Source organism: Sapajus apella, unplaced genomic scaffold, assembly GCF_009761245.1.
Source record: "Sapajus apella isolate SASKATOON/1434 unplaced genomic scaffold, GSC_monkey_1.0 scaffold44, whole genome shotgun sequence".
In the NCBI taxonomy this organism is placed as follows: Eukaryota; Metazoa; Chordata; class Mammalia; order Primates; family Cebidae; genus Sapajus; species Sapajus apella.
Window position 1 is genome coordinate 19,760,210 of NW_022436984.1, and position 23,909 is coordinate 19,784,118.

The following is a 23,909-nucleotide window of genomic DNA, read 5'->3' on the forward strand; positions in this document are numbered from 1 at the left end:
GCTGGAGAGGAAATGTACATAGAAAGGGGAAAGACGCTGTGCTGACTTCTTAGTTTGGCTCAGGGCTGGTAGGCAGAGTAGCTTCTGGCTTAAAGGAAGTATCAAGCCTCGTGATTCAAGGCTTTGTGACTCATAATGTGGAGGGTAATATTGCTTATAAGTTTTGCAGGACACACTGCATTTTCAGCAAAATCTTGCGTTTCAAGAAACCCAGTTACATGGCCCCAAGCGTGAATTCAGTGGCACTGGAGAGCTGAATGCAGAAGCATTTAAAGACATAGAATGCTGTGCCACACAGAAGTTGTGTTTAACCGATTAGCAGATTAGTTAACAAGGGCACAGACATGGCTTAGACAGTTGATGAAGTGACTATTTTAAGTCTTTAATCCCTAAGTGTTATACTTCAATTGCTTTGATGAGGCCTGGGATTTTTTTGGTTTTGGTAGCTTGTTTTATGTTCACTCTTTGTGATGGGATGGGGAGAAGCATATGCACATGCACACAAACCTCTCCACCTCAATTACCCTTCAGAGACAAATGCTTCAAAAACCAATGCCTGTCTGCGATACCTAATGGGGAGAGGGGTTTTCCGTTTTAATCAGGAAATTCACTAGGTTTAATGACATCTGAGACACGCGAGGGGCTGTGATTCCGACAAAGAGGATTGTTTTTCTATCAGAAAAGTTAGAATCTGAAGAAAATGTATGGCAGTTAGAATCCACAAAATCACTTTTGAAGCAGCTTGGTACTTTTCTTAGATATGCTGAGACCACAGACACAATCAAACAAAAAAAGAAAAATGGTCATGGAGAAAAAGATAAAGGAGAACAGAGAGGAATGAAGGTAGAGAAATAAAACAGAAGAGAGAAAAGACAACTCTAATTTTACATTGAACTCTCAGGTCAAATCAGCCGAATCTGAAACAACCTATTCTGAAACATCTGAAATTGAATAAAGGAATACAGATGGCTCAAAATGCATTTGTCCTCCTGTTAATGAGGGATCATAGTACCATATTAAGTCCTGCATTATTTTAAAAGTAGTAAATACTTTTAAAAGTAAATTTCGTAACAATTCATATGTCAGTAATATTTATGTACCTATGGTCAAATGTTCTAGACAAGGGGAACAAGTTGAGTAGCAGGGTGAAAGAAAAACATCCTGATTATTAATGGAAGTAATGATCTCTTCCTTTATGACTCAAACATAGGCATTATACTGTTTCCTGAATTAATGAACTATTATTTATTGAGCATCTACGTAACTGTGTGCCAGAGACCATTACATCAAAGTAAAAGAGATGATTCCTGATCTCTAGGAGTTGAGAGTTTGCGACATAAGCCATATAATGAAATCACAATGAATGGTACAAAATACAACATTCCATTTACCCAAAAGGAAGACAAAAGTTGTTCCCAAGTAGTTTAACTTTAAAATTGGGTGGTTTCTTAAATTCACGTGGAGGTGCCATCTAGTGGCAAAAGAGGTAACTGTGAAGGAAGCCAAGCCATCAAGGAGATAGAGGAAAAGCCTTTCTAATTATTATAATCCTACTGTGATTTTGTCAGCTGTAGGAGTCTTCCTGTATCTTAGAAATAAATTATAAAAGCAAATTATGTGGACAGGAGCAGTATCACCAGGGGGAAAAGGTTTCAAAATTACAGTAAAATTTCACATCAACAAATAGCATCATGTAATTTTTACAGGTAAAGAATTTTAGGGCAACCCTGTTTTGTCATTGGATTCAGGCAACATAGGACATACTAATATCAGCAGTTACAGTTTAATAAATCAAGAGCCTTACATTCCAAATTCTGTGGATAAATTTATGGTGAAGTGTTTTTGTACAAAGAAGTTTAAAATAAGTAAAAATGGTAAAAGTGAGGGAAGGGTTGAGGATCCTAAAGATGTCAGTAAAGAGAATGATAACGAGCTGTAAGTTGTAAAACACACACACACACACACACACACACACACACACACACACAACCTTCCTATGTATACACTTACCCCCACAGGTAACTGTAACACTCCACAGACAGGAGAGAAATGGATTTCCCATTAATTACAAAGCTGGTTATATAGATTTCATATAATGATGTAGTATTTGCGGAAAACAAGGCTTAAGTACTGTGGTTTAAAACAAAATCTAGATGAAAATACATTCAAACCAACAGAAGGCACAGAAGTAAATCTGAGTTAGTGAACAGTGTAGATTTTAGTAAGTAAATGCAGTGTCAAAGCTTATAAGCACATATAGAAACTAAAATGAGACAAATCACAGGGTGCTGAGGAGAGGCCACTGGCAGAGAGTGGAAGGAGAGCAAGCCGACTTGAACTATTTATTAGAAAATACATTCTTTGGAAAACAAATAGGTGGTTACGAAGTGCTTAAAACTTTTATCCTCTTAAACAGTTTAAATACTCTCTCACCATCTTGCTTGCATGATTAATTTACCTAGCAAATCCTTTACTCATGTAGGGAATGGGTAAAAACTGCAGCCAGATCTTGCATGACTGCAGACAGTGGCATCTGAAGTCAAGGACCATGGCGCTGCGCCACACGTGGGCGGGCTCTGGCAATTACATGCTGGGAAGAAGAGCCAGCCTTCTTAGGCCTGTGGCTGGATTCCTCTCAGCGGCTTGAGGTGGCAGCACTCACACTGTAGCCAAGAGAATAATTTTTTTTTTTGCGAGCACTCTGCTATAGGTGGTGTATTTTGAATAGAGCTTATAAACAGTTTTGAGAGTAAAGAACAATGAATCATTCATTTGACATTTTGAAGGCACATCTCACTCTGAAGTCCAGAGTTCAGAAAGCTGACCTGCATATTTACCAGGGGTGACACCAACTTCAGAATTTAACAACCCGTTTAAAGCTGTATTTTCTGTTTCCTTTCGTCCTTCCTCTGCCTACTTGTGGCTGCCTATCTGTCTGCATCTCTCTCCTCACTGCACCCTTGGTCCACTGCTTTTTCCACTTCATTATTAAAAAGTATCCTCTGTTCTTATGTTTGAAATCTGGCGAATTAAGTCCTGGTATATTTCTCTCTTATCTTAGAACAGCCCTACTGGGTTGACTTTTACATTTATGGGTGACCTCAAACTGATTTTCTTTTTCCCATTGAGTCAGGGGTCCTTAATTAGAAAGAAAGAAAGAAAAACTAGTTTCCTGGCCCCTGATGGAGAGAGAAGATGAACCCGTGTTATCACAGCCCCGCTCAAAAGGCTTGTCTGGAGTCTGGGGGAAATGAGCAGGGAAGGGCCTTGTGTGCCGTAGGAGCGACCGTATAAACAAGCTCGGTTCATTAACCTCCCCACTGGTGTCTACGTGCCTGCACATGGGGGCGAATGACCATGAGCTTTAAGTTGGGGTTTCCTGGCTTTGTGAAGTTTGACAACTCAAATGTTCTTCAATTGTGTTTGGGATGTGGTGTATTTCCCAGTTTTTATAGTAGTCTGTTTAAAGGAATGAAGAAGGAGACATTAAATATTTATTTTAGTTGACAAGATAAATGAAAGCTGCTACTGGGAAGATATCTGGCAGTTCTGAAATCTAGGTTTGTTTGTCCACTTCCAAAACATGCCCATTGTGTCCCTTTGAATGGATGATACATTAATTAAACATTTTATTATGAGGCTGATTATAATAAACATCTACTTTGAACATTTTAATTTAAAGATTCTAATCTCAAAAGGAAATTTAATTCCTTCAGAGAGTAGAATGACATCTTTCCTAGAATGCCAGCAGACTCATTTTGGAGGGTCTCTAGAAAATTCTAGACCTGCCCAGGAACAGAAGCAGTTTATCTGGCAAGTCAGTGAGCCTGCAGATGGCCAGCCCATTGTCAGCAGGGCTTACTCGTGCAGTTCTAGCTCCCAGGCTAAGCTTGCAAATCATCTGACCCAGTAGCGGAGCTAGCTGATTGCAGGACCAGCACTATTCTGTTTCCTTGTTCCCCCCAGTCTCCACCTTCTCCAAGGTGCACTTGGGTGCCAGTCCCACTGAGTCAGGCTGCCAGATAATGTGCCCATTGCTCTTGAGTTCAGAGACTTCCCTGCTCAGGGCCAAGTGAGGGGACAGATCCTCCTGCTCTGAGACCAGCTGGCTGGCACAAGTGAGCTGCTGGGATCTCACTGGGGAAATCTCCACTGGGCTGAATCAGCTGAGACCTAAGCCTCTCAGCCCTGTTGAGCTGCTCCTTGTTTGACAAAGGCTTTAACCCCCAAAGTCTCACCCAGGCAGAGAACTTGCCTCTTCTCTGCCCACTTCAAAGCCAGATGCCTTACAGAATAAAGGAAGGATGGATAGAATATTACAAGTTGTGTGTGTATATGTATGAGTGAGCACACTGGTGTGCATTGAGACAGTCATATTCTTCTAGGAAGAAAAGTAGATAGATAGGTGTCTGTACCTTAGGTTCAAAGAGAAAATCAATCTACTGGTCAGCTGTTCATGTTTTTACTAAGCACCCATTATAGAGGAAGCAAAAAGATAAAGTGGTCCCTGAGTTCAGGGGTGGACAGCCTAGGATGTGAGGGGACAAATGCAGAATTCTCTGTAATATTGTGCATACTCCTTTGGACCTCCTGAAAGACATTGTGCTGGAGGAACTGTAGAAAACTGTGTGGAGAAGGAGAGGCTTCGAGATGATCCTGGAGGTGTCAGGGCTTGGAGAAGAGAAGGCATAAAGCTTCTGCAGCAAGAATGAGTTTTCCAGGCATGGGGAAGTGAGAGGAGAGGGGTCTTCCATGACAGAGGGTGCATAACATTTTACAGATGAGTTGAAAATCAAATTGCTCAAAAAGTGGAGAGTAGGTTCTGGGGGAACTTGGAAGTTAGGCAGCATTTACTCTTAGTATGGCTGGCAAAAGGGAAAGCTGTAGATGCTTGAATAGGGGTGTGGCAGGATGCAAGTAGTATTTTAGGGCAATTTGGTCTGACAGACATATGCAAGTTGACCTGTTGGGGGATGGGTTTAGAGCAGAGACAGGAAATAAGGAGCCACTGCTTCTGCTTTCCCCTCAGTGTTAGTGATCCCTTACAAGTGTAAATGACAGGACTGTATCCAAGAGTCATGCCTTCTGAAGTAGAGTTGTAATAATGAGACTGTGGCATCACTTCTAATGGGATAGGCCAAGTAAACAAGACAGTGAGGCCATTATTAAAAGTTTGTGAGAGAACCAAGCTTTTGAGAGATAATATGGAGGTATTATATAGCCTAATAGGACGTGATATTGGGTAAAGCAGCCAACCTGGTGTTTCTTGGACAGGGGTTTATTTTCATGATTCCAACACAGAGCAAAGGGTCCTAAGAGTGTTAAGTGATTCTTCATGGTTCTCCATATTTGCCCTTTATCTACCCACTTCCCATCAAAACCAGAGGCCTTACAGAATGAAGAAAAGGACACTGAAATGACAGCCAAGTGCTTTCCTTTCCTTGAAATGTGAGGGACAAGTAGAAAAAGCCATGGAAGGCAAACCTGGTATCCGAGGGTACCTGAGGTCATAGGCAGGGCCTGCAGAGAAGCATCCAGAGGAGTGATGGTTTAAGCACAGGCGGGTTCTGCTTGCCTGGACTCCTTCTCACATGCTGGTTGACACAGAGACAAAGGTGGCTCTATCTGGGGCCACATAATTTTCATGTTTCATTTATACTGCTTTCTACTAGAATGAGCTTGGCGCAGCAACTGGAGACCCCAGTTTTCATTCTTGCTCTGTCTCTGGACACCTGTGTAGGCATCAGGCAGATCATCTGCCCGTCCTGGATCTCTACTCCCTCATCTACAAAAACTTGGGGGTGAGCCCCTTCCAGTGGTTCTTGGAGAACAGGCATATGTGTGTACCAGGGGTAGTGGGGAGAGGGAGTCCTCAGAATTGGCGTTTCTTTCTCCTCCCAAACATGGCTTCAGGAAGGGCAGGAACAACAGGGGTTTGGATAAACCCGCAATTACAGATTGAGCACAGTGTTGTTTTGCTTGGATACATGGTGTGATGAGAAAGTCTGGATTGTGTTCATCTGTATGTGTGTGTGTGTGTAATTTGCCTTCTGGGGTTAGCTCCTTGAGCCCCTGTCCATATGCTGTGCTAAGTTAATATGGTTAATAATTATGGTTTATAATTATTAATAAGTTAGTAATCTTTCTTCTTTACATGCTACCTTTTTAAAAACTCAGAATCACAGAACTGATTGGTTACCACCCTGAGGAACTGCTTGGCCGCTCAGCCTATGAATTCTACCACGCGCTAGACTCCGAGAACATGACCAAGAGTCACCAGAACTGTGAGTTCCAGGAGTGCCCCTTGTGGCTTCCTTGTGTCTGTGGTATCTGGCCTTGAGTGGGGTGTGATGGGTGAGATAGAAGACCAGGTCACTTCCTGCACAGAGCTGCTGTCTTGTGTGGCAGACAAGACTTATGCCCTCAACATGGTTAGAAAACCAAGGCTGCCACCAGCCTATAGACTCCTTCGTGCAAATTAGAAAAGGATGCCTCCTCCAGGGAGACACAGCCGTACCAAGGTACACAGCTAGCTGAGAGAGTGGAGGGTGGGCTAAATCTCCGTTCCCCCACACCACCTCCACCGAGTGCCTGTGTGCAGTCAGTGGTTTGCACACCCTGTGGAACAGCACTGCAGACAGTAACATGATTCAACACATCACCAACTTGGATGCATGCTAGAGATTCAAGTACATATGTTCACAGAAGAGGAGGGCAGGGGGAGCTGAGGAAAGGAAGGGAGTTGGATCTTGAAGGATTGGGGAGGCTCAGGCTGAACAGAGGGGAAAGTATTAAGGGTCCAACTTAATACATGTGTTGAGGTAGGCCACCTCAGAGAGCTTGCTTGCTGGATCGAGGAAGCTTTAGAAAAGGCTGCCCAGGGAACCCAGGGATGGCATACGGAAACTCTGCTTTGCAGTTTGTAGGAAGCCTGAGTTATGCAAGGATTCTAGAAGAGGGCTGCCCTATAAAACATTTCTGCAGTGGAAATGTTCTTGCAATATGGTTAGAGAAACCGAGGAACTGAATTTTATGCAATTTAGTCTTACTTTAAATGTAAATATTCACACTTGGCTTGTGGCTACCACATTGGACAGAGCAGTTCTAGGATGTTTACTTGGCCATGTTCCCAATTCAGACTTCTTATTGGCAGGTGATCCAGGACCATTCCCTTGAATCCATAAAACTCATTAACGTGCAAGGACTCTGGGCCTATAACCCTGTACTTGGCCCACTGGGAGCAATATAAATTGGTAGAAATGATTCCTGCCCTTAAAGAGGACTGTGGGCTCCTTGGGAACAAGTGGCTCATATCTTTAACCTCAGTATCTACCATATCTACCATAGCATCTGGTACAGAACAGGCACTAAATGGATAATAAACTCATGGGCAAAACTATATTTGGAAGAGAATGCTTCAAAACAAGTGCCCGCAGTGGTGCAGACAGTGGTACCTCGACAATTATGGGAGAATTAAAAATGGGTAAAGTAAGTCTAAGAAAATTCCCAGTGGACCTGCTGGCAATGGAGAAAATGGAAGTGCAGCCGTTTCTCCATAGTTCCTAAATCCATCCATCTACCCTAAAGCTAGGACAGCCAAGTTCAGAGCAGCCAACAGAGCCACAACCCCATGGGCTGTCTGTGAAGGTGGTTAACACACTCTTGAGTGAGATCTTTTCTTTCTAATTGGTTCCTCTGTTTCTTCCTCATGGCTTTGGGTTTGATTTGACAGTACAACAGGGCCCATTATATCTTAGAAACGTTTCTCACTGTGCTCTCTGGCAAACACAAAAAACAAACACAAAACAACCTAGATTCAGCCCTATTCAGGGACCCAGAGATGGGGCAGGGTTAGAGGTACTCTTGTATGCCTGTGAATGTGACCTCACCTTAGCCTGCCCCAGCTTTGAAATTGTAACATCTAGTTCCAGCCTTTTCTTTGGGATTCCTTCATGCTTCCTGGTCCCTGAAGGGTTCCTGTTTTCAAAGGCAGGTGACAATCACCCAGGCACTGGGACTCTGGGGCCCAGGCTCTGGCCCAGCAGACCCACTTATTCCCCAGGGCCTGGCTTTCTGGACCTTGCTAACTTTACATGTAAAACTGGGGAAAAGTCTAGCCTTCCTTCCAAGCTAAGGGTGAAGCCAAGGCAAGGGACGAATGTAAGAAGTTTCTGGGAATTCTTGGAGGACAGTATTGCCTTTTATCTTCTATGATGGGAAAGCAGAAGAAGCTACTGTCAAAGGAAAGAAAAATTGTGACTTCTCACTAGGCATATAAAAAGGATTTTCCCTCTTCTTAGAACATCTTCAATCCATAAAAAGGGCTGGGATAAAAATGGTTCATGTTTTCTGCAGACTCTGGGGAAAATAAGGTGCTTTTTACTGAATCCATGTATTTAGGCATTAGGCACACTGAAAGATAATTCACAGCCCAAATAGAAATCACAGGCTCTATCTCCCTCTGATGGAGCCAAGTAAAGCTGCCCTGAGCTCAGAAACCTGTAGCTAGCAAAGGAGCAAGCCCACAGCTAACAAAGGGAAATCTGCATGGGTTGGAAATTGGGTTAATGACAGTTATGACAGGAGCCTGCCGCTCACCCTGACCCGTCTCTCATTTGTCCTTGAGTTTTTGGAAATAAACTTGCACTACAGACTCACACACATGCTGTAGAATAACCAGAGGTTCAGATTTGAGATGGGTCCAGATTCACACGACGGGGTCCCAGATTTACACACGTGTATGTCTTAGCCTGTAAACGTTTACCATTGAAATGCCTGGTGAAGCTCAACCAGATTTAGATCATTGAAAGCCAAAATTTCCAAATGGATTAATAATTTATACATTGTTACTCTGGGGGTGAGGTTAGGGGTCAGTTTCTCTTTGTTATATGAGGATATTATGTGTTCTTAGGCTTTTTATGGCCTTTAATCTTATTTTCCTATCTATTAAGTAGCAGGCCCTTCACCAAGGCTGGCATTAATGAGCAGATGATTAGAAAGCTGGCGTTAATTATATTCCATTGACAGAACAGGCCCTTGCCTGCAATTGTTAGAAATGCAGTTAAAACCTTTGCTTGCTGTACTGTTTGATCAAAAAGAGTAAGAACCCAGAATGTGGTTTGCATTAAGGACCGTCTAAATAAGTTAAATACAGGCACTTGAAATTGTGCAAGAATCGTTTTCCTGCAGCTGAGGAGCCTCAGTGGCACAGATAAAGGGTGAGCAGAGAGGATAAAACTAATTTCCTTTGTTGAATCCATGATGGTTTAGGACAGTGGCAACAGAAAATTTGGTCCTCCCGGGGATTTGTGGACCAAGGTAATAGACCACTGTACTAGAAGCCACAAGACCTGCTGTGTAGCTCAGACTCTGTCACTATTGTCTTGTATGAGGTGATGCAAAACATAATCCTCTGCCCTTAGTTTCCTCATGTTAAAAGAAAATATTTATCCTCTCTGTGGCACAGGATTATACAACCACTTTGGAAATAATTTAGCAGCTTCTTACATGTAACCCAGCAATTGCACCCACAAAAAAATGAAAATATGTCCATACAAAGATCTATACACAAATGTTTATAGCAACTTTATCCATAATAACCAAAAAGTGAAAACAACTCAAACATCTGTCAACAGGCAGATGGATAAACAAATTATGGTATATCTCTGCAATGGAAGACTACTCATTGATGAAAAGAAACAAACCACAAATGCCGGCAACACCAGGATGAATCTCAAAACATGCCGAGTGTAAAGAAGCTAGACACAAGAATAGATACTCCTATACAACCATTTACATGGAAGTCTAGAAAAGATAATTCCAATACATAGCGGCAAAAAGCAGAAGAGTGGCTGCCTGATACTGCCTAGAGGCATAAAAAATAGGGTGGTGGGGGCAGTGATGGAAAAGTTCTATGCCTCCACTGTACCTTTGTCAAAACTCGTTGAACTGTATACTTCAAATGGGAGTGTGGTTCATTGAAGGTAAATTTGACCCCAATAACATTTATTAAGAGCAAACAGAAAAAGCTTACACTAGGAATCTTTCATTTGAACTATAATTCTGTCTACTGTTTCCACTGAAGTGGCCTTTCAGCAAATCACTCAGTAGTTTTAAGCCTCAGTTTCTTCAGCTGTAAAGTGGGAATAACAGTAGGCACCCCATGGTGTTGCTTATGAAAGGCAGTGATGATGACCTAATCCTTAGTGAGTGCCCTATATGCCAGGCACTGTTCTAAGTGCTTTGCAGAAACAAATTCATCTTATCAGATAGTTTTGAACACTGCAAAGCACTATACAAATGTAAGTTATAGGAATTCTTGCACCTTGCAGGTGCCTGTTAAATTTTTGAAGAGGAAAGCAAAACGTGTAAAGGATTATAAAACTGCACTAGTATGAAGTGAGCCATGTTCCTAAGCTGTACAGGGCTGATGAATGGGGAGGTGGCCTGTAAGCCTACCAGGAGAACTGGGGAGACTTTCTGTGTTTACAGAGAACCTAGATATCCTTCCAAGTGGCCCCTCATGATACTATTGACAAATGTGTAACAAACTGTGACAGGGCATGGGCACAATACGTATTAGTAGTTCTGGGAAAGAGGTGGCTTTTCCTGTACAAAATGTATTAGTGACAGTCGGTCAACACTTATGTACTGATAAGCCATTCAGGTACATTCGATCCTTAGTACAAACAGCAGTGGTATACTGGGTAGCTAATGATGACAATTATTACCATTACTACTATTATTATCAATATCCTGTTTTGCAGAGGAGGAAACCAAAACCAAGAAGGATTGTTCCTTTCCCAAGATCCCCAAGTTAGCAAGATTTCCTGATCCTTCCCCCATGCCCTTTCCTAATTCTCTGTGATTCCAGAGCTTCTGAGCTGGAATTCTGAAAATTCCCAAGGAATGGGCAGTTCAGAAAACTACCAAAAATTCTAGCACTAGTAGACAGAAATGTAAAGAGATTTATTGATTCCTTTTGAATGGGAGTAGATGGAGCATTCTGGACTAGGGAAGGAGGACAGTCTGTGTGATGTGAAACCCCTCCCCAGTGTAGACAATAAAAGCACTTTTTGAATGAACATTTAGTAGAACAATCTAGAAGTGGAAAACCTTATAAGCAGGGAGCCTAGCTGGGCAGTTGGGAGAAGCAGGAGTGTAAGAGATTTATTACAGCTCATGAAGAGACTGTGTATGGGCTGCTGGGGTCTCTGCCTTTTCTCAGCCCCAACAGAGAAAGGGTGGGGTGGTTTGCCTCTGCCTTTGCTGTGAATCACAGACCTTCAATGGCCCAAAAGGTGGCGGGCCTATGACCTGGAAAAATTAAGGATATCAATTTTTTAAATGCTTGTATTCATAAGCAGGGTATTGGTGGTAGGTCAGCTGTCAAAAAAACTGCCCTGAGGTCAGGCTTTCTCCAAGCTGCTTAGAAGTCCCCTCACCGGAGTGTTTGACAGGGGATACCCCCTTACCCAGTGTGGAGGGGCTTCTTCCCATTGAACCCCGTGAAGAAAGTAAGGCAGGTTCTGGCCTTGGTTCTGCTTATAGCTGAGCTGGTCTGTGAGCCCAACTTGTCCAGGGATTGGTGATGGGCCACTGCATAGTGAGTGGTCCCTCCCTCAGTAGACAGCCTTGGGCAACTCATTTCACCTTTCTTCACCTCCTTTTCCTATATTTAAAATGAAAATTTGGCTGAAATGATCCCGAAGCTCCCTTCCAGGTCACTCTCCCTAGTCCTCACTGCCCCGGTGCCCTGTTCTATCTGTTCCCCTGCAGATTAGACTGCCCTCCCATGGGATCTCCTGAGCCCATAGTGCACACCCCTGCCCCACTTCCCTAAGCTCAGCTGTGTTTCTCCTCCCCTAGTGTGCACCAAGGGTCAGGTAGTAAGTGGCCAGTACCGGATGCTCGCAAAGCATGGGGGCTATGTGTGGCTGGAGACCCAGGGGACGGTCATCTACAACCCTCGCAACCTGCAGCCCCAGTGCATCATGTGTGTCAACTATGTCCTGAGGTGAGCCTGTGAGGGCTGGCGGGCCTTGGTGCAGGGTATGTGGGGGTGCCCAAGCTTCCCAGACTGAGGATGACAAGCCTAGGAGATACCAAGCCTCTCAGCGCCCTGGACATCACATCAAGGAGCTTTTGCAGGGCTAACCCTTGTGACTGAGAAGGCTTCCTGAGGATGTCTTGGGAACAGTGGGATACTGGGTTGGGATTTTTTTTTCCTGCCCTTTCCCTGTCATCTGTCATTTATGGCATGCATCCGACCCAGATGAGGAGGCAGACAGCACACAGTAGTCATTACTTTCTGAATGGGAAAAAAGGAAAGAGGACTATTCATGCTTTGGGGAAAAAAAGATGTCACGCCTTCACTCTATAGTATCTGGAAAGAGAGCTAGAGGAAGTCATTTCTAGTTATTTCTAGAAACAAAACAAAAGCATTCTGGCCTCATATATACCACCCCTCTCAACTGCAATAATATTTTAATAAAACAGCATCAGAAACAGATATACATTCAGAGGATACCCCTGTTGTCACTACCCCCACGGCTCACACACTTCTATTGTGTGGTTCTTTATAAGACGCCAATGCCTGGGGGTCCTACCAATTTTTTGCCTGAGCGCTTAGCTGTCAGGGTTTTCATGCATCTAGGGGAGCACAATTTTTCTAGAAAATGTGGAAGGTCTGAATGGCCCTCTTCTCCCATTAGTGAGATTGAGAAGAATGACGTGGTGTTCTCCATGGACCAGACGGAATCCCTGTTCAAGCCCCACCTGATAGCCATGAACAGCATCTTTGACAGCAGTGGCAAGGGGGCTGTGTCTGAGAAGAGTAACTTCCTGTTCACCAAGCTAAAGGAGGAGCCCGAGGAGCTGGCCCAGCTGGCCCCCACACCAGGAGACGCCATCATCTCTCTGGATTTCGGTGGGTGCTTTTTAGCTAAGCCAGGTCCCTGGAACCCTGTTGGGGCTGGGAAGAGTTCTGACCATAACAGGCCTCCCTAGCTACAGCTTTGTCTTAACCAGAGCGACCCCAGCCCCTTCCCCAAGTCTTGTTAATCACCTGTTAGAGGCCAGGCTCTGCTGGGCATAAAAGAACAGCAGCTGCTCCTGCCCCTGTAAGACCATCCCATGTCTGACCTCACGCAGCACTGCACGAGGAGGGGTTAAGAGAGGACAACTCCCCGAGGAGTCGATTCTCCACCATGGGTGCTGAGAATCTGAGATGAGAGCGAGGCGAGAGGTGAGGGATGTGCTCCAAGGCAACTTGGACATTGTCACAGAGATGGGACAGATTCCAACCAGGGTCTGGAAGGACAGATGCTTGTTTAGGCAGAGAGCTAAGTTGGAATAATGTTGGGACAGATAATTCCAAAAACACAGAGAACATATTGAGGCCTGGGATTAAGCCCTCAAACCCACGACACTTTAAAGTGTCTGCCTGTCCCTAGGGATGTAAGTTACTGGAGACCCCGGAAGGGTTTTTAGACCTTGGCTGTGCCCATCCTGGAAACACCCTTGAAGCCCCATCCTCCCCAGTTAGCCACCCACTGCCACCCTCTCCTGGCCTTGCTGTGGCTGCCGGAAGAGTAGTCCTCACCCTGGACTGTGTCAACCCCTTTCAGATGTGTTCTCCAGCTCTCCAGCAGTTACGTGAGGACTGCTCCTCAGGAAAGAGTGGCTCCTAACATATTTAGTCTGTGAAAATTCAATGTTCCAGGAGACTGTTCCCTTTAAAGGGTCTGTACATTGACTCAGAGCCTGAGTCAAAGGCCTATGTGTCCCAGCTAAGCCCCAGGGAACAGGGGGCCTAGCCCCAGGCATGCCTTCCAGACCCTCTTAAGGCCTTCTCTGCTGTGTCTGGGCTTCCTCTGCCTTGGGGTGAGCCTGATGGTTGTGGGTGTTCACCTCCCAGGCCCTTGTCTCCACAGGGAATCAGAACTTTGAGGAGTCCTCAACCTATGGCAAGGCCATCTTGCCCCCAAGCCAGCCGTGGGCTACAGAGTTGAGAAGCACCCAGAGCGAGGCTGGGAGCCTGCCTGCCTTCACCGTGCCCCAGGCAGCCGCCACGGGCAGCACCACCCCCAGTGCCACCAGCAGCAGCAGCTGCTCCACGGTGAGCAGTCCTCTTATGGCGAGGACACAGAGAGGGCTCCTTATGTATGACTGCTGCCAGATGGCTGAAGGGACATTTGAGACAGGGACTGTCCACCTCCTCAGGTTATCACAGAGCCTCCCAGAGTGGCTGTGACACTTACCTACCAGGTGTCAGAGCTATTTTTTGCTTTTAGTATTCATCCCCCAATCTCAATGAAATAAGCTCCTTGAAGGCATTTAAGCCCCCAGCTCAGTCCCTATGCACATCCCCTATGTGGCATAGAGCTGCACAGTTTGCACAGCCCTGCTGGCCATAGCCTGTATCCTGTTTGCTCCTCAAGACAGGACAACCTACGAAGCAAAACTAGCCTCATTTTATGAGGAGGAGACTGGACTTTAGAGAGGTTGATGAATTGACCTAACTCATACAGCTCTTTCATTAGTGGCTTCTCTACAAATAGTTGCATGGTGGAATGGAATTGAGCCTTTGGGTCCAGGAATGTATTTCCTCTTCCATGCTGGACTTCTAGGGAGACCAACGCCATATCTTTGACTCTGTCGTCCTCCTTCCTGCCCCCTAGCCCAACAGTCCTGAAGACTATTACACCTCTCTGGATAACGACCTGAAGATTGAAGTGATTGAGAAGCTCTTTGCCATGGACACAGAGGCCAAGGACCAATGCAGCACCCAGGTAGGTGGCTGTGGAGATCGGGCTAGGGTGTGTGCCTGCCGTCTGGTAGGCATCAAAGGCTCACATCTGTTCTTGTAGCCTCATCCCTTTGCTGCAAAGAGCAGTGGGGATGCTTGGCCAAGGCCCAGATCCCCTAACCAGGTAGGGGTGCTGGGTAATGGAGCCTGTGGTCACCCGTTCCTCCCACTGTCAATCCAGCTCCTCCACTGGTAACTCATAGCACATGTATCTTCTGCTTAGATAACTTTCTTAGCGCACGTGAAAACCAAAACAATACCACTACACCTTTCTTTAAAAAGGCCCTACATTCAACAAGCATAGCCAAATGTATAAAATATGTATAAACATAGGGGACAATTAATCCCTTTACAAACACATTCATCTTGTGATTTAAAAAAATAATCACTTTATATGCAATGCATTTAAAAAATAACATCTGTTTGACAATTTTTCATTTACATAAAACTTTTCAGGAGCATATTTGTTACATAAGGCCAATGTTCTTGTAAAAACTATGTAAACAAGGATAAGGTAGAGGGAGGGGTACATGCTTTACAAAACCCAAGGGAAAATCATTAATCCCCCATTTATCTTAGTCTGGGTTCAACCAGATTTCTGCCTTGCTACTCAGTTTGTATCTTTATCCTACTTGGCACAAATCCCAGCTACTCTGCAAAATGTTCCCTATTTCAGCTTCTCTGTCACCCTCTCCCTCCCTCCCTCCCTCCTCAGAACTACTGTAGTATTTATCATGTAGTACTTAATCATGACTATCTACTTCTGCTCCTTAAGCATTTCTTAGCATTGCAGTCATTAGTCGGCTGACACCCAGTGAGGGTGGTCAGTCTCTGAAGGCAGAAACTGTTTTCCGCATCTGCTTATGAGTGTTCCCTGCAGTATCCATCATGATACTGCCAACCAAAGGGATGATCTCTGAGTATATGTTGATTGGAACCAAACTCCCTCTATCCCTGGGGTCTGGCTGTTACTCTGCGAGAGTCCACAGATGGACCCGGGCACTCACTGCTTGCTTAGGCCTGTGCCAACTTAGGGAGAAGAGGGCAAGCTTTCCTCAGCTCCCCAGAAGCCACAGTGTGCAGCACAGGCCTAACCACTGTAGGACAAGGGCAACCTCCACAGGCTGGAGTGGGCAGGGCTGGCTCTTTGGAAGAGGGGCTGCCTCAAAAGAGAAGGTGGGCTCTGGACAGGCGAGACGGAGAGAGAAGAACATTTCAGTTTGGGTTGGGAGGTGGCATCGATGTGCAGGGAGAAGAGGGGATAAACGTGGGAAAGGCTGGTACATGATAGAGGGTGGTGTATATGCCATAGCCAAGTCTGAGGTTTTCCTGATAGGCCATAGGGAACCAGTGGTGGTGTTTGAGCGGCACTGTGAAACTGTGCGTGAGATGATGGCTCTGCAGGAGCCGAGATGGAATAGTGTCCGTGAGGTCGCACCAACCGCCTTGCCTCTTTGCCTGTGCTGTCTCCCCTCAGACGGATTTCAGTGAGCTGGACTTGGAGACACTGGCACCCTACATCCCTATGGATGGGGAAGACTTCCAGCTAAGCCCCATCTGCCCGGAGGAGCGGCTCTTGCCGGAGAACCCACAGTCCACCCCCCAGCACTGCTTCAACGCCATGACAAACATCTTCCAACCACTGGCCCCTATAGCCTCGCACAGTCCCTTCCTCCTGGACAAGTTTCAGCAGCAGCTGGAGAGCAAGAAGACAGAGCCCGAGCACCGGCCCATGTCCTCCATCTTCTTTGATGCAGGAAGCAAAGCATCCCTGCCTCCATGCTGTGGCCAGGCCAGCACCCCTCTCTCTTCCATGGGGGGCAGATCCAACACCCAGTGGCCCCCAGATCCACCATTACATTTTGGGCCCATGAAGTGGGCTATTGGGGATCAGCGCACAGAGTTCTTGGGAGCAGCGACGTTGGGGCCCCCTGTCTCCCCTCCCCATGTCTCCACATTCAAGACAAGGTAAGTGGCAGACACTCGGCTGCACCAGCAAGGCTGTGCTAGGTAGGGTGGAGCAGAGAGGCACCCACTAGTGAGACAGCTGGACCCCCAGGGAGGCCCCTGCCCCTCTCCACAGCCATCTGTCTGATACCCCATTTAGCCCTTCTCTGAGCTCAGACTTTGGGGAATCACCTCAAGCCATGTGAGGCCTAGAGCAGGACGGGTTTTTATTAGGGCTGGAGGGGATCAAGGGGAGACTGAGGACAGGAAAAGGAGAGAAGTGGCTTGTTGAGAGCCCTGTACCTCAGTGTTGCCCCTAGGACCACCACCAGGTGCCCTTATCTGGGTTCATCATCTCACAGAAAATTTGAGTGACGATTTTCTCAATTCTGTCCTGAAACCCTGGTTGAAGAAAGCAAAAAGATGCCCATGACTCCCCCTTGCCTTTCGACTGCCCCCAGGTCCCCACCACTGCAGCCTGTCTGAGCGGTGCCCAGGCTCCAGAAGTGCCTTCCCTTTCCCACCTTCCCTTCTCTCCAGCATGCTCATTTCACCAGCTGAGAGCTCAGTGGCCTAAGTCACAGTTGTTAGTACATGACCTGCCACTCCCAGGGGCAACTGCTACTTGCCGTTTATAGAGCAGTCTAACTAGTTTTCAGTGGGAGCAAAAGGCAGGGGAGAGACAGGGGCAGAAGAAACCCTCCTAAGGACTGACATTGCCCAGCCAGGCAGCCACCCCCCAGACCAGGAGGCTTGAGCCCTTCAGCATCCCACAGCTGAGGAAGGAGGCGCTAGAGCTCCAGCTTGGCCTGCAGGTGCACAGCCCGCCTCTGAGACTCTGCCTTTTGGGTCTTTGAGTCAGCACAGGCATAAGCACTGAGCCTGGAAGGGCCCTAGGATGAGAAGGCACTGGGTAGCATGAGACTCCAGACTCCCTCACAGCCTGCTCTCTTGGGCTTGGCAGGTCTGCAAAGGGTTTTGGGGCTCGAGGCCCAGACATGCTGAGCCCGGCCATGGTAGCCCTCTCCAACAAGCTGAAGCTGAAGCGACAGCTGGAGTATGAAGAGCAAGCCTTTCAGGACCTGAGCGGGGTAAGCTATCCCGACTGGCCACAGGGGTTTCTCCATAGGGAACCCCAGGGCTGCTGAGGTGGGGGGGATGTGGCCCTTCCAAGCCCGTAAGTGCCAGCCTTCTTCCAGGCAGAACTGTTCTATGCCCACCCAACCCACCGAGTCTAGGGACCTGGTTCTCTAGTCCTCTCCCCTCTCTATCTGCCCTTTTTACTCCCAGGGGGACCCACCCGGTGGCAGCACTTCACATTTGATGTGGAAACGGATGAAGAACCTCAGGGGCGGGAGTTGCCCTTTGATGCCGGACCAGCCACTGAGTGCAAATGTCCCCAATGGTGAGCAGCGGCCACAGGCCTGGGCTTCCCTGGGGGTTCTGGTGGAAGGACTGGGGCTTGGGAGCCCCTCCTTCTACTCACTCACCACTGGCCATACCTGCCTCTCTGAGCCTTGTTAGGATGGGGCCGTGTCATCTGTCCCCCGCCAGTCCCACACACCCAACTTTCCCATTTCTACTTTGGCTTACATGACTCCACCAGAGGGTCCTGAAGGCTGGATGCAGTTCTGGTGACTCTGAGCAGTTTATAAAGGAAAGCGGATGCTGGGGGCTTCCTGGCCTCTCCCCTCTATCAGGCCAGCACTACCATCACCCTCTTGACTTTGGTCTTTCAGATAAGTTCATCCAAAACCCCATGAGGGGTCTGGGCCAGCCTCTGAGACACCTGCCGCCACCACAGCCCCCATCTGCCATCAGCCCCGGGGAGAACAGCAAAAGCAGGTTCCCCCCACAGTGCTACACCTCCCAGTACCAGGACTACAGCCTGTCGTCAGCTCACAAGGTGTCAGGTGGGTATGCCCAGGAACTGATGCCAGGGGAAGCCCACCTCTGCTTTTTTCCAGCATCTGCACAGTGCCAGGAACAGGGCTCAGTCCCCCCCCCTGCATTTAGGGAACGTCCTCACAAGTTCCTTGTGACATCAGTGACCAGGACCCCCAGGGGCTGGATCTGAGACACAGTTAAAAAACTCAAAACACCTAATGCAGACTCAGGCTAGAAGACTGAAGGAAAGAATCCAGACCACTACCTGCTCCCTGAACTGACCACAGAGGGCTGAACACTGGGTTGACCACCCCTAGAACACTGTGCCGGTGTTGACTGGCAGGAGCACTTTCAGATGAAAGAGTGGGCCACCAGAGTGGTGAGGGCCTGTTGAAGAAGAGATGGTTCAGAGTGAAAGTTGGGAAGGAGTTTGGCCAAAGGCAGAGGATCTCCACTGTATGCAAGGATGAGCTTGCTGCATGGAGGAGGAAGCGCTCTTTCTGAGGAGTATCACAGTAGGGGGCTGGAAGGCCATCTGTCCCTGGGGCTTTAGAGGGAACCCTCCCATGATCAGGTGACATCCAGGGCTCTTTCCACCCTGAGAATCCCAGAGCCTCATCCTTTCCTCAGTTCTTCATGTGGATGTGTTTTTTAAAAGCCCCTTGGACACACTGGGGTGTCACTCTGATTTCAGGCAGGTGCTGAGTGCCTGCCAAAAATGGCTGCAGGGAGAGCAGCCTGGAAAGCTCTGGTAGGCCCACCCCACTGGACTTGATTCAACTGCAGGCACCTATCCCTGCCTTCAACCCTGGGCCACCTTTGATAGTGTCTTGTGAAACATAGATGTCTTCATGAGGTTTCTGTTTGACATGAAAATAATTTGTAGTTTATGGAAAAATATACCAGGCCCCTGTCCTAAGAGGCAATTTCCTCAGCAATACAGTTTGGGGAAAGTTACAGTTCTATGCTTCAGAGTCCAGGCTATAGAACCCCCAGACAGCCCTGGCTTAAATTCTAGCCCTGCTGTTGAGTTCAGTGACTGGTATACATTTGTGTGCAGTAAGAGGTAGCCAGTGTTACTCTTCCTGTTATGAAACCCACAAGTTACCTTGAATATTGAAATCAAGGGAAAATCATATTCTTTTCAAAAGAGCTGAATCATACTAAACTCATTCCTGACCATGAATAAGAGGAGAAGTTGGCAAGGGATGGTGAGCAGGTATCCACTGATACTGTCCATAGGAGCACAGTCAAGTCAGGGAGGCAGGCATGGACCTCAGCAAGGATCTGGGCTAGGAGGTGCAGGAGGGAATGGCCACTAGGATGAAGCTCTCTGCAGAGAGGGCCAGGAAAGGAATGTGGACACATCACATCGGAGGGCAGAATGCAGAGCTTCCAGGCTCTCTGCTGCCACCCAAGCCTTCCCTCCCTGAGACGATGCCTGTGTGAGTGCTGGGAGTGTCCCCTCTGCCACTCCTGGGTCTACCTCCTAAGCAGAATAGCCCAGAAGCAAGAAGAAAGGACTGCTAAGGGTGGTGACCAGAAACTGGATTTTCAGATCCTTGAATCTTGAGGAAGGATGTGTTTGCATGTGTATGTGTTCTGCATGTTGTGTATGTGAGCATGGGGGCCAGGTGGTTCAGAATTCCCTCTCAGCTGCCCATGGGCATGGGGTCGGCAAACCCGGGCTCTTCCTGAAGCCTCAGTGAGGGTTCCTTCCACCCACCTCTGCTGCAGCCTGCACCTCGCGCTTTCCTCTCTGTTGGGTCTCAGTGCCCCACCTGAGGCAATGGGTCTGGAGGCAGACACGTTCCCCAAGAGCAGGCGATGGGAGAGACACCATTGAAGGAGCAGAGTGAAATTAGGGTTCCCCAATTGGTATTCCCCAGTCACAAAGGAGTAAACACCTTTCCAAATGTTCGATTTAGGCCTTTTAAGTATGGTGCCCACCCTTCTTTCAGGCATGGCGAGCCGTCTGCTCGGGCCCTCATTTGAGTCCTACCTGCTGCCCGAACTGACCAGATATGACTGTGAGGTGAACGTGCCCGTGCTGGGAAGCTCCACGCTCCTGCAAGGAGGGGACCTCCTCAGAGCCCTGGACCAGGCCACCTGAGCCAGGCCCTCTACCTGGGCAGCACCTCTGCCGCCGCCGTCCCACCAGCTTCACTCTCTCCATCTGTTTTTGCAACTAGGTATTTCTAACGCCAGCACACTATTTACAGATGAACTTACCTGGCAAACTTGCCCAGGTCACCAAGCAGTGGCCTTTTTCTGAGATGCTCACTTTATTATCCACATTTTTAAAGTACATAATTGTTTTATGTGTTCTGAAATGTTCTTAAATTTTGTAAGATTTTTTTTCTCTCTACCTTTAATTACTTCTAATTTATATTATCTATAGGTTTCTCTCTCTCGCTGTTCTCCTCACACACAGCTGTCCATACTAACAAGTTTGGTGCATGTCTGTTCTCCTGTAGGGAGAGCTTTGGCTTCATTTTACTAAAAAGATTCCTCATTATTGTTGTTGCCAAAGAGAAACAAAAATGATTTTGCTTTCCAAGCTTGGTTTGTGGCTTCTCCCTCGCAGAGCCCTTCTCCTTTCTTTTTTAAAACTAATCACCATATTGTAAATTTCAGGGGTTTTTTTTGGTTTAAGCTGACTCTTTGCTCTAATTTTAGAAAAAAAGACATGTGAAGGGTGAACTCCAACGTATGTGGTTATCTGTGAAAGTTGCAGTGTGGCTTTTCCTAAACTGGTGTTCCCCCCCCCCCGCATTTGGTGGATTTTTTATTATTCTTCAGAAATATAACTGAGGTTTTTATAAGGAAAAATTTATATCGGGGTTAAGTGTTTATCATATATATGGGTACTTTGTAATATCTAAAAACTTAGAAACGGAAATGGAATCCTGCTCACAAAATCACTTTAAGATCTTTTTGAAGCTGTTAATTTTATTTTTCTTGGTGTTATGGACACTGCAGACTTATCCAGTGCTCCCATGGCCTGTATGGACACTGTGGAAGGCCTCTCTCTGTCGGCATTTTGCCATCTGTGATATGCCGTAGGTGTGACAATCCGAGCAGTGGAGTCACTCAGTGGGAGCACTGCGTGCTATCTCCTCACGTTCTCTATGTACTATGTATGTATGTATGTATTATTATTGCTGCCAAGAGGGTCTGATGGCATGTTGTGGGGCTGCGGGGTGAGGAAGTGCTCTAACTCTTCTTAAGGTTTTGTTGCTAGCCCTTCAAGTGCACTGAGGTATGTGACTCGGATGGTCTTTCACACGGCACATTTGGACATTTCCAGAACTACCGTGAGATGGTTTAGATGGGAATTCATGCAAGCGAGGGGACAGACATGGGGTAGTGACCTGGTCCACGTCCTCCAAGCTCATGACCTTGGAGCCCTGTGGAGCTGGACTGAGGAGGAGGCTGCACAGAGGGAGAGCAGCTGGTTCTCACCAGCCCTGCAGCCCCCCTCACCCAGCAGCCGGATGGCCCCGCAAGGCCTCCAGGGATGGTCCCTGTCCACAGGCCCTGGCTGAGGTCTCCGGGTAGGGTAGTGACATGTATAGGTAGGAAGCACTGAAAATAGTATTCCCGGAGCACTTTACAACTCACTGGGTAAGAGGGACGACACCTCTGGTTTTTCAATACCAACTACATGGAACTTTTCTGTAATGGGTACAATGAAGAAGTTTCTAAAAACACACACAAAGCACATTGGGCCAACTATGTGGTAAGCCTAGATGGACTTATTGCCAAAAAACAAAAAGTAGCTTTCAAAATAAATTTAAGTTATATGAGCAATTCCTTAGTCATGGTGTTGCCTAAATCATATTTTAGCTGCAGAGCGTTACCCCACACAGGGTGGCAGAACTTGAAGAAGGGTTACTGACATGTAAATGCTGGTATTTAATTTCCTGTGTGTGTCACCCAGCATTAAGGGCATTTTACCCTTGCAGTTTTACTAAAACACTCTGAAAAGATTCCAAGCTTCATATTAACCTTACCTGTCAACGTAACGATTTCATGAACATTATTATATTGTCAAATTCCTACTGACAACATTATAATTGTATGGGAGCTTAACTTTATAAGGAAATGTATTTTGACACTGGTATCTTATTAAAGTATTCTGATCCTACCACTGCTGGTGGCTCTTATTTCTTGTGGATTTACCATGGGCTATGCCAATGTAAAGTGAAGTATGTATTAAGTAGTTTATAGAAACTGAACATTAGCACAGACCTTTATGAGACTACTGAAGTGAGCTGATAAGAAGACTGGTGAAGGAAAGACTGTTACTTTTTCAAATCGTGACCTGCTTGTGAGCGGGCAGCTCTCTCCATGGAGAGATGGGGGCAAGGGGAGAGACAGCGCAGCAGCCTCTGCTTTCACTGTCCATCCTAGAACCAGCCATTCCAGCAGTATGTACTTTGCCTAACCATTTGGTCCACATGGTGTGGTCTCACATGATAGTGAGCTTGTTAGCTCACTGAATCCTAGGTCTAAGCAATGCCGTTAGCACCCATTCTGCAGCTAAAACTGAGGGTCTTATTAGACGACTTAAGCAAGGCACCGCTTGTTGATGGAAGAAATGAAACCTAAAACCCTTCCTGGCCAGTGCTTCTCTCCTCTGTCCCCTTAGACTGCTGGCCAGGAGGCTGATTCTATGACAGGATCCTCTTCTCATTTCTAAATAGAAAATTCATGTCTTTATTACTTTAGCCTTTAGACCTCCTTCTGGTTCTTTTGCTTACTCTTCTCTTCCCAAACTTGGGGCCTGGACCTTCAGATTGGAGTTTCTGGGCTCCGCCAGGTTCCCACCCACCTTTGCCTGTCATCTTGGACTTCCTAAAAATATCACCTGTTCTTTTCTGAAGCTTTTCTGTGAATGGCACATCTCAGCCCAATATTCAGGAGCAGAGTTCTCTCTGAGCACTGGCAAATTCAGGATTCAGGCCTGGAGAGGTGCTATTCCAACTCCCTAACAACAGCAGGGTCCCACGGGGTCCACAGTGCTGTCCTTGGGCCATGATTGTACCCTCCTGCCCCTGGGGGTGCTGGGCAGCTCAAAGCTCCTCTTGCTTCCAAGTCCAGCAAGCAAGCCAAAAAGAAGCACAATGAAGCCATTGTTCCTGAAGGGTCAGAGGAGCGCAGCCTCCCAGCACAAGACACAAGACCCACACCAGCCATCACTGCTTCATGTTTTGTCTCAAGGAATCCAGTGAAGACTTCAATGCTCCTGATTTTCTATTTT

At 46.8% G+C, this 23,909-nt stretch overlaps 1 protein-coding gene across 1 annotated transcript in view; it reads left to right on the forward strand.

The window, feature by feature from the left end:
• Positions 1 to 22,793, forward strand: part of EPAS1 (endothelial PAS domain protein 1) — an 87,623-nt gene extending 64,830 nt beyond the window's left edge. Inside the window, exons 7-16 of the mRNA XM_032239456.1 lie at positions 6,178 to 6,284; positions 11,869 to 12,016; positions 12,714 to 12,928; positions 13,935 to 14,119; positions 14,682 to 14,792; positions 16,287 to 16,777; positions 17,721 to 17,847; positions 18,047 to 18,161; positions 18,496 to 18,669; positions 20,605 to 22,793. Coding sequence (XP_032095347.1) covers positions 6,178 to 6,284; positions 11,869 to 12,016; positions 12,714 to 12,928; positions 13,935 to 14,119; positions 14,682 to 14,792; positions 16,287 to 16,777; positions 17,721 to 17,847; positions 18,047 to 18,161; positions 18,496 to 18,669; positions 20,605 to 20,756 — 1,825 coding nt within the window. The 3' untranslated portion in view covers positions 20,757 to 22,793. The remainder of the gene's footprint in view (positions 1 to 6,177; positions 6,285 to 11,868; positions 12,017 to 12,713; positions 12,929 to 13,934; positions 14,120 to 14,681; positions 14,793 to 16,286; positions 16,778 to 17,720; positions 17,848 to 18,046; positions 18,162 to 18,495; positions 18,670 to 20,604) is intronic.
• The last annotated feature ends 1,116 nt before the right edge of the window (positions 22,794 to 23,909 follow it).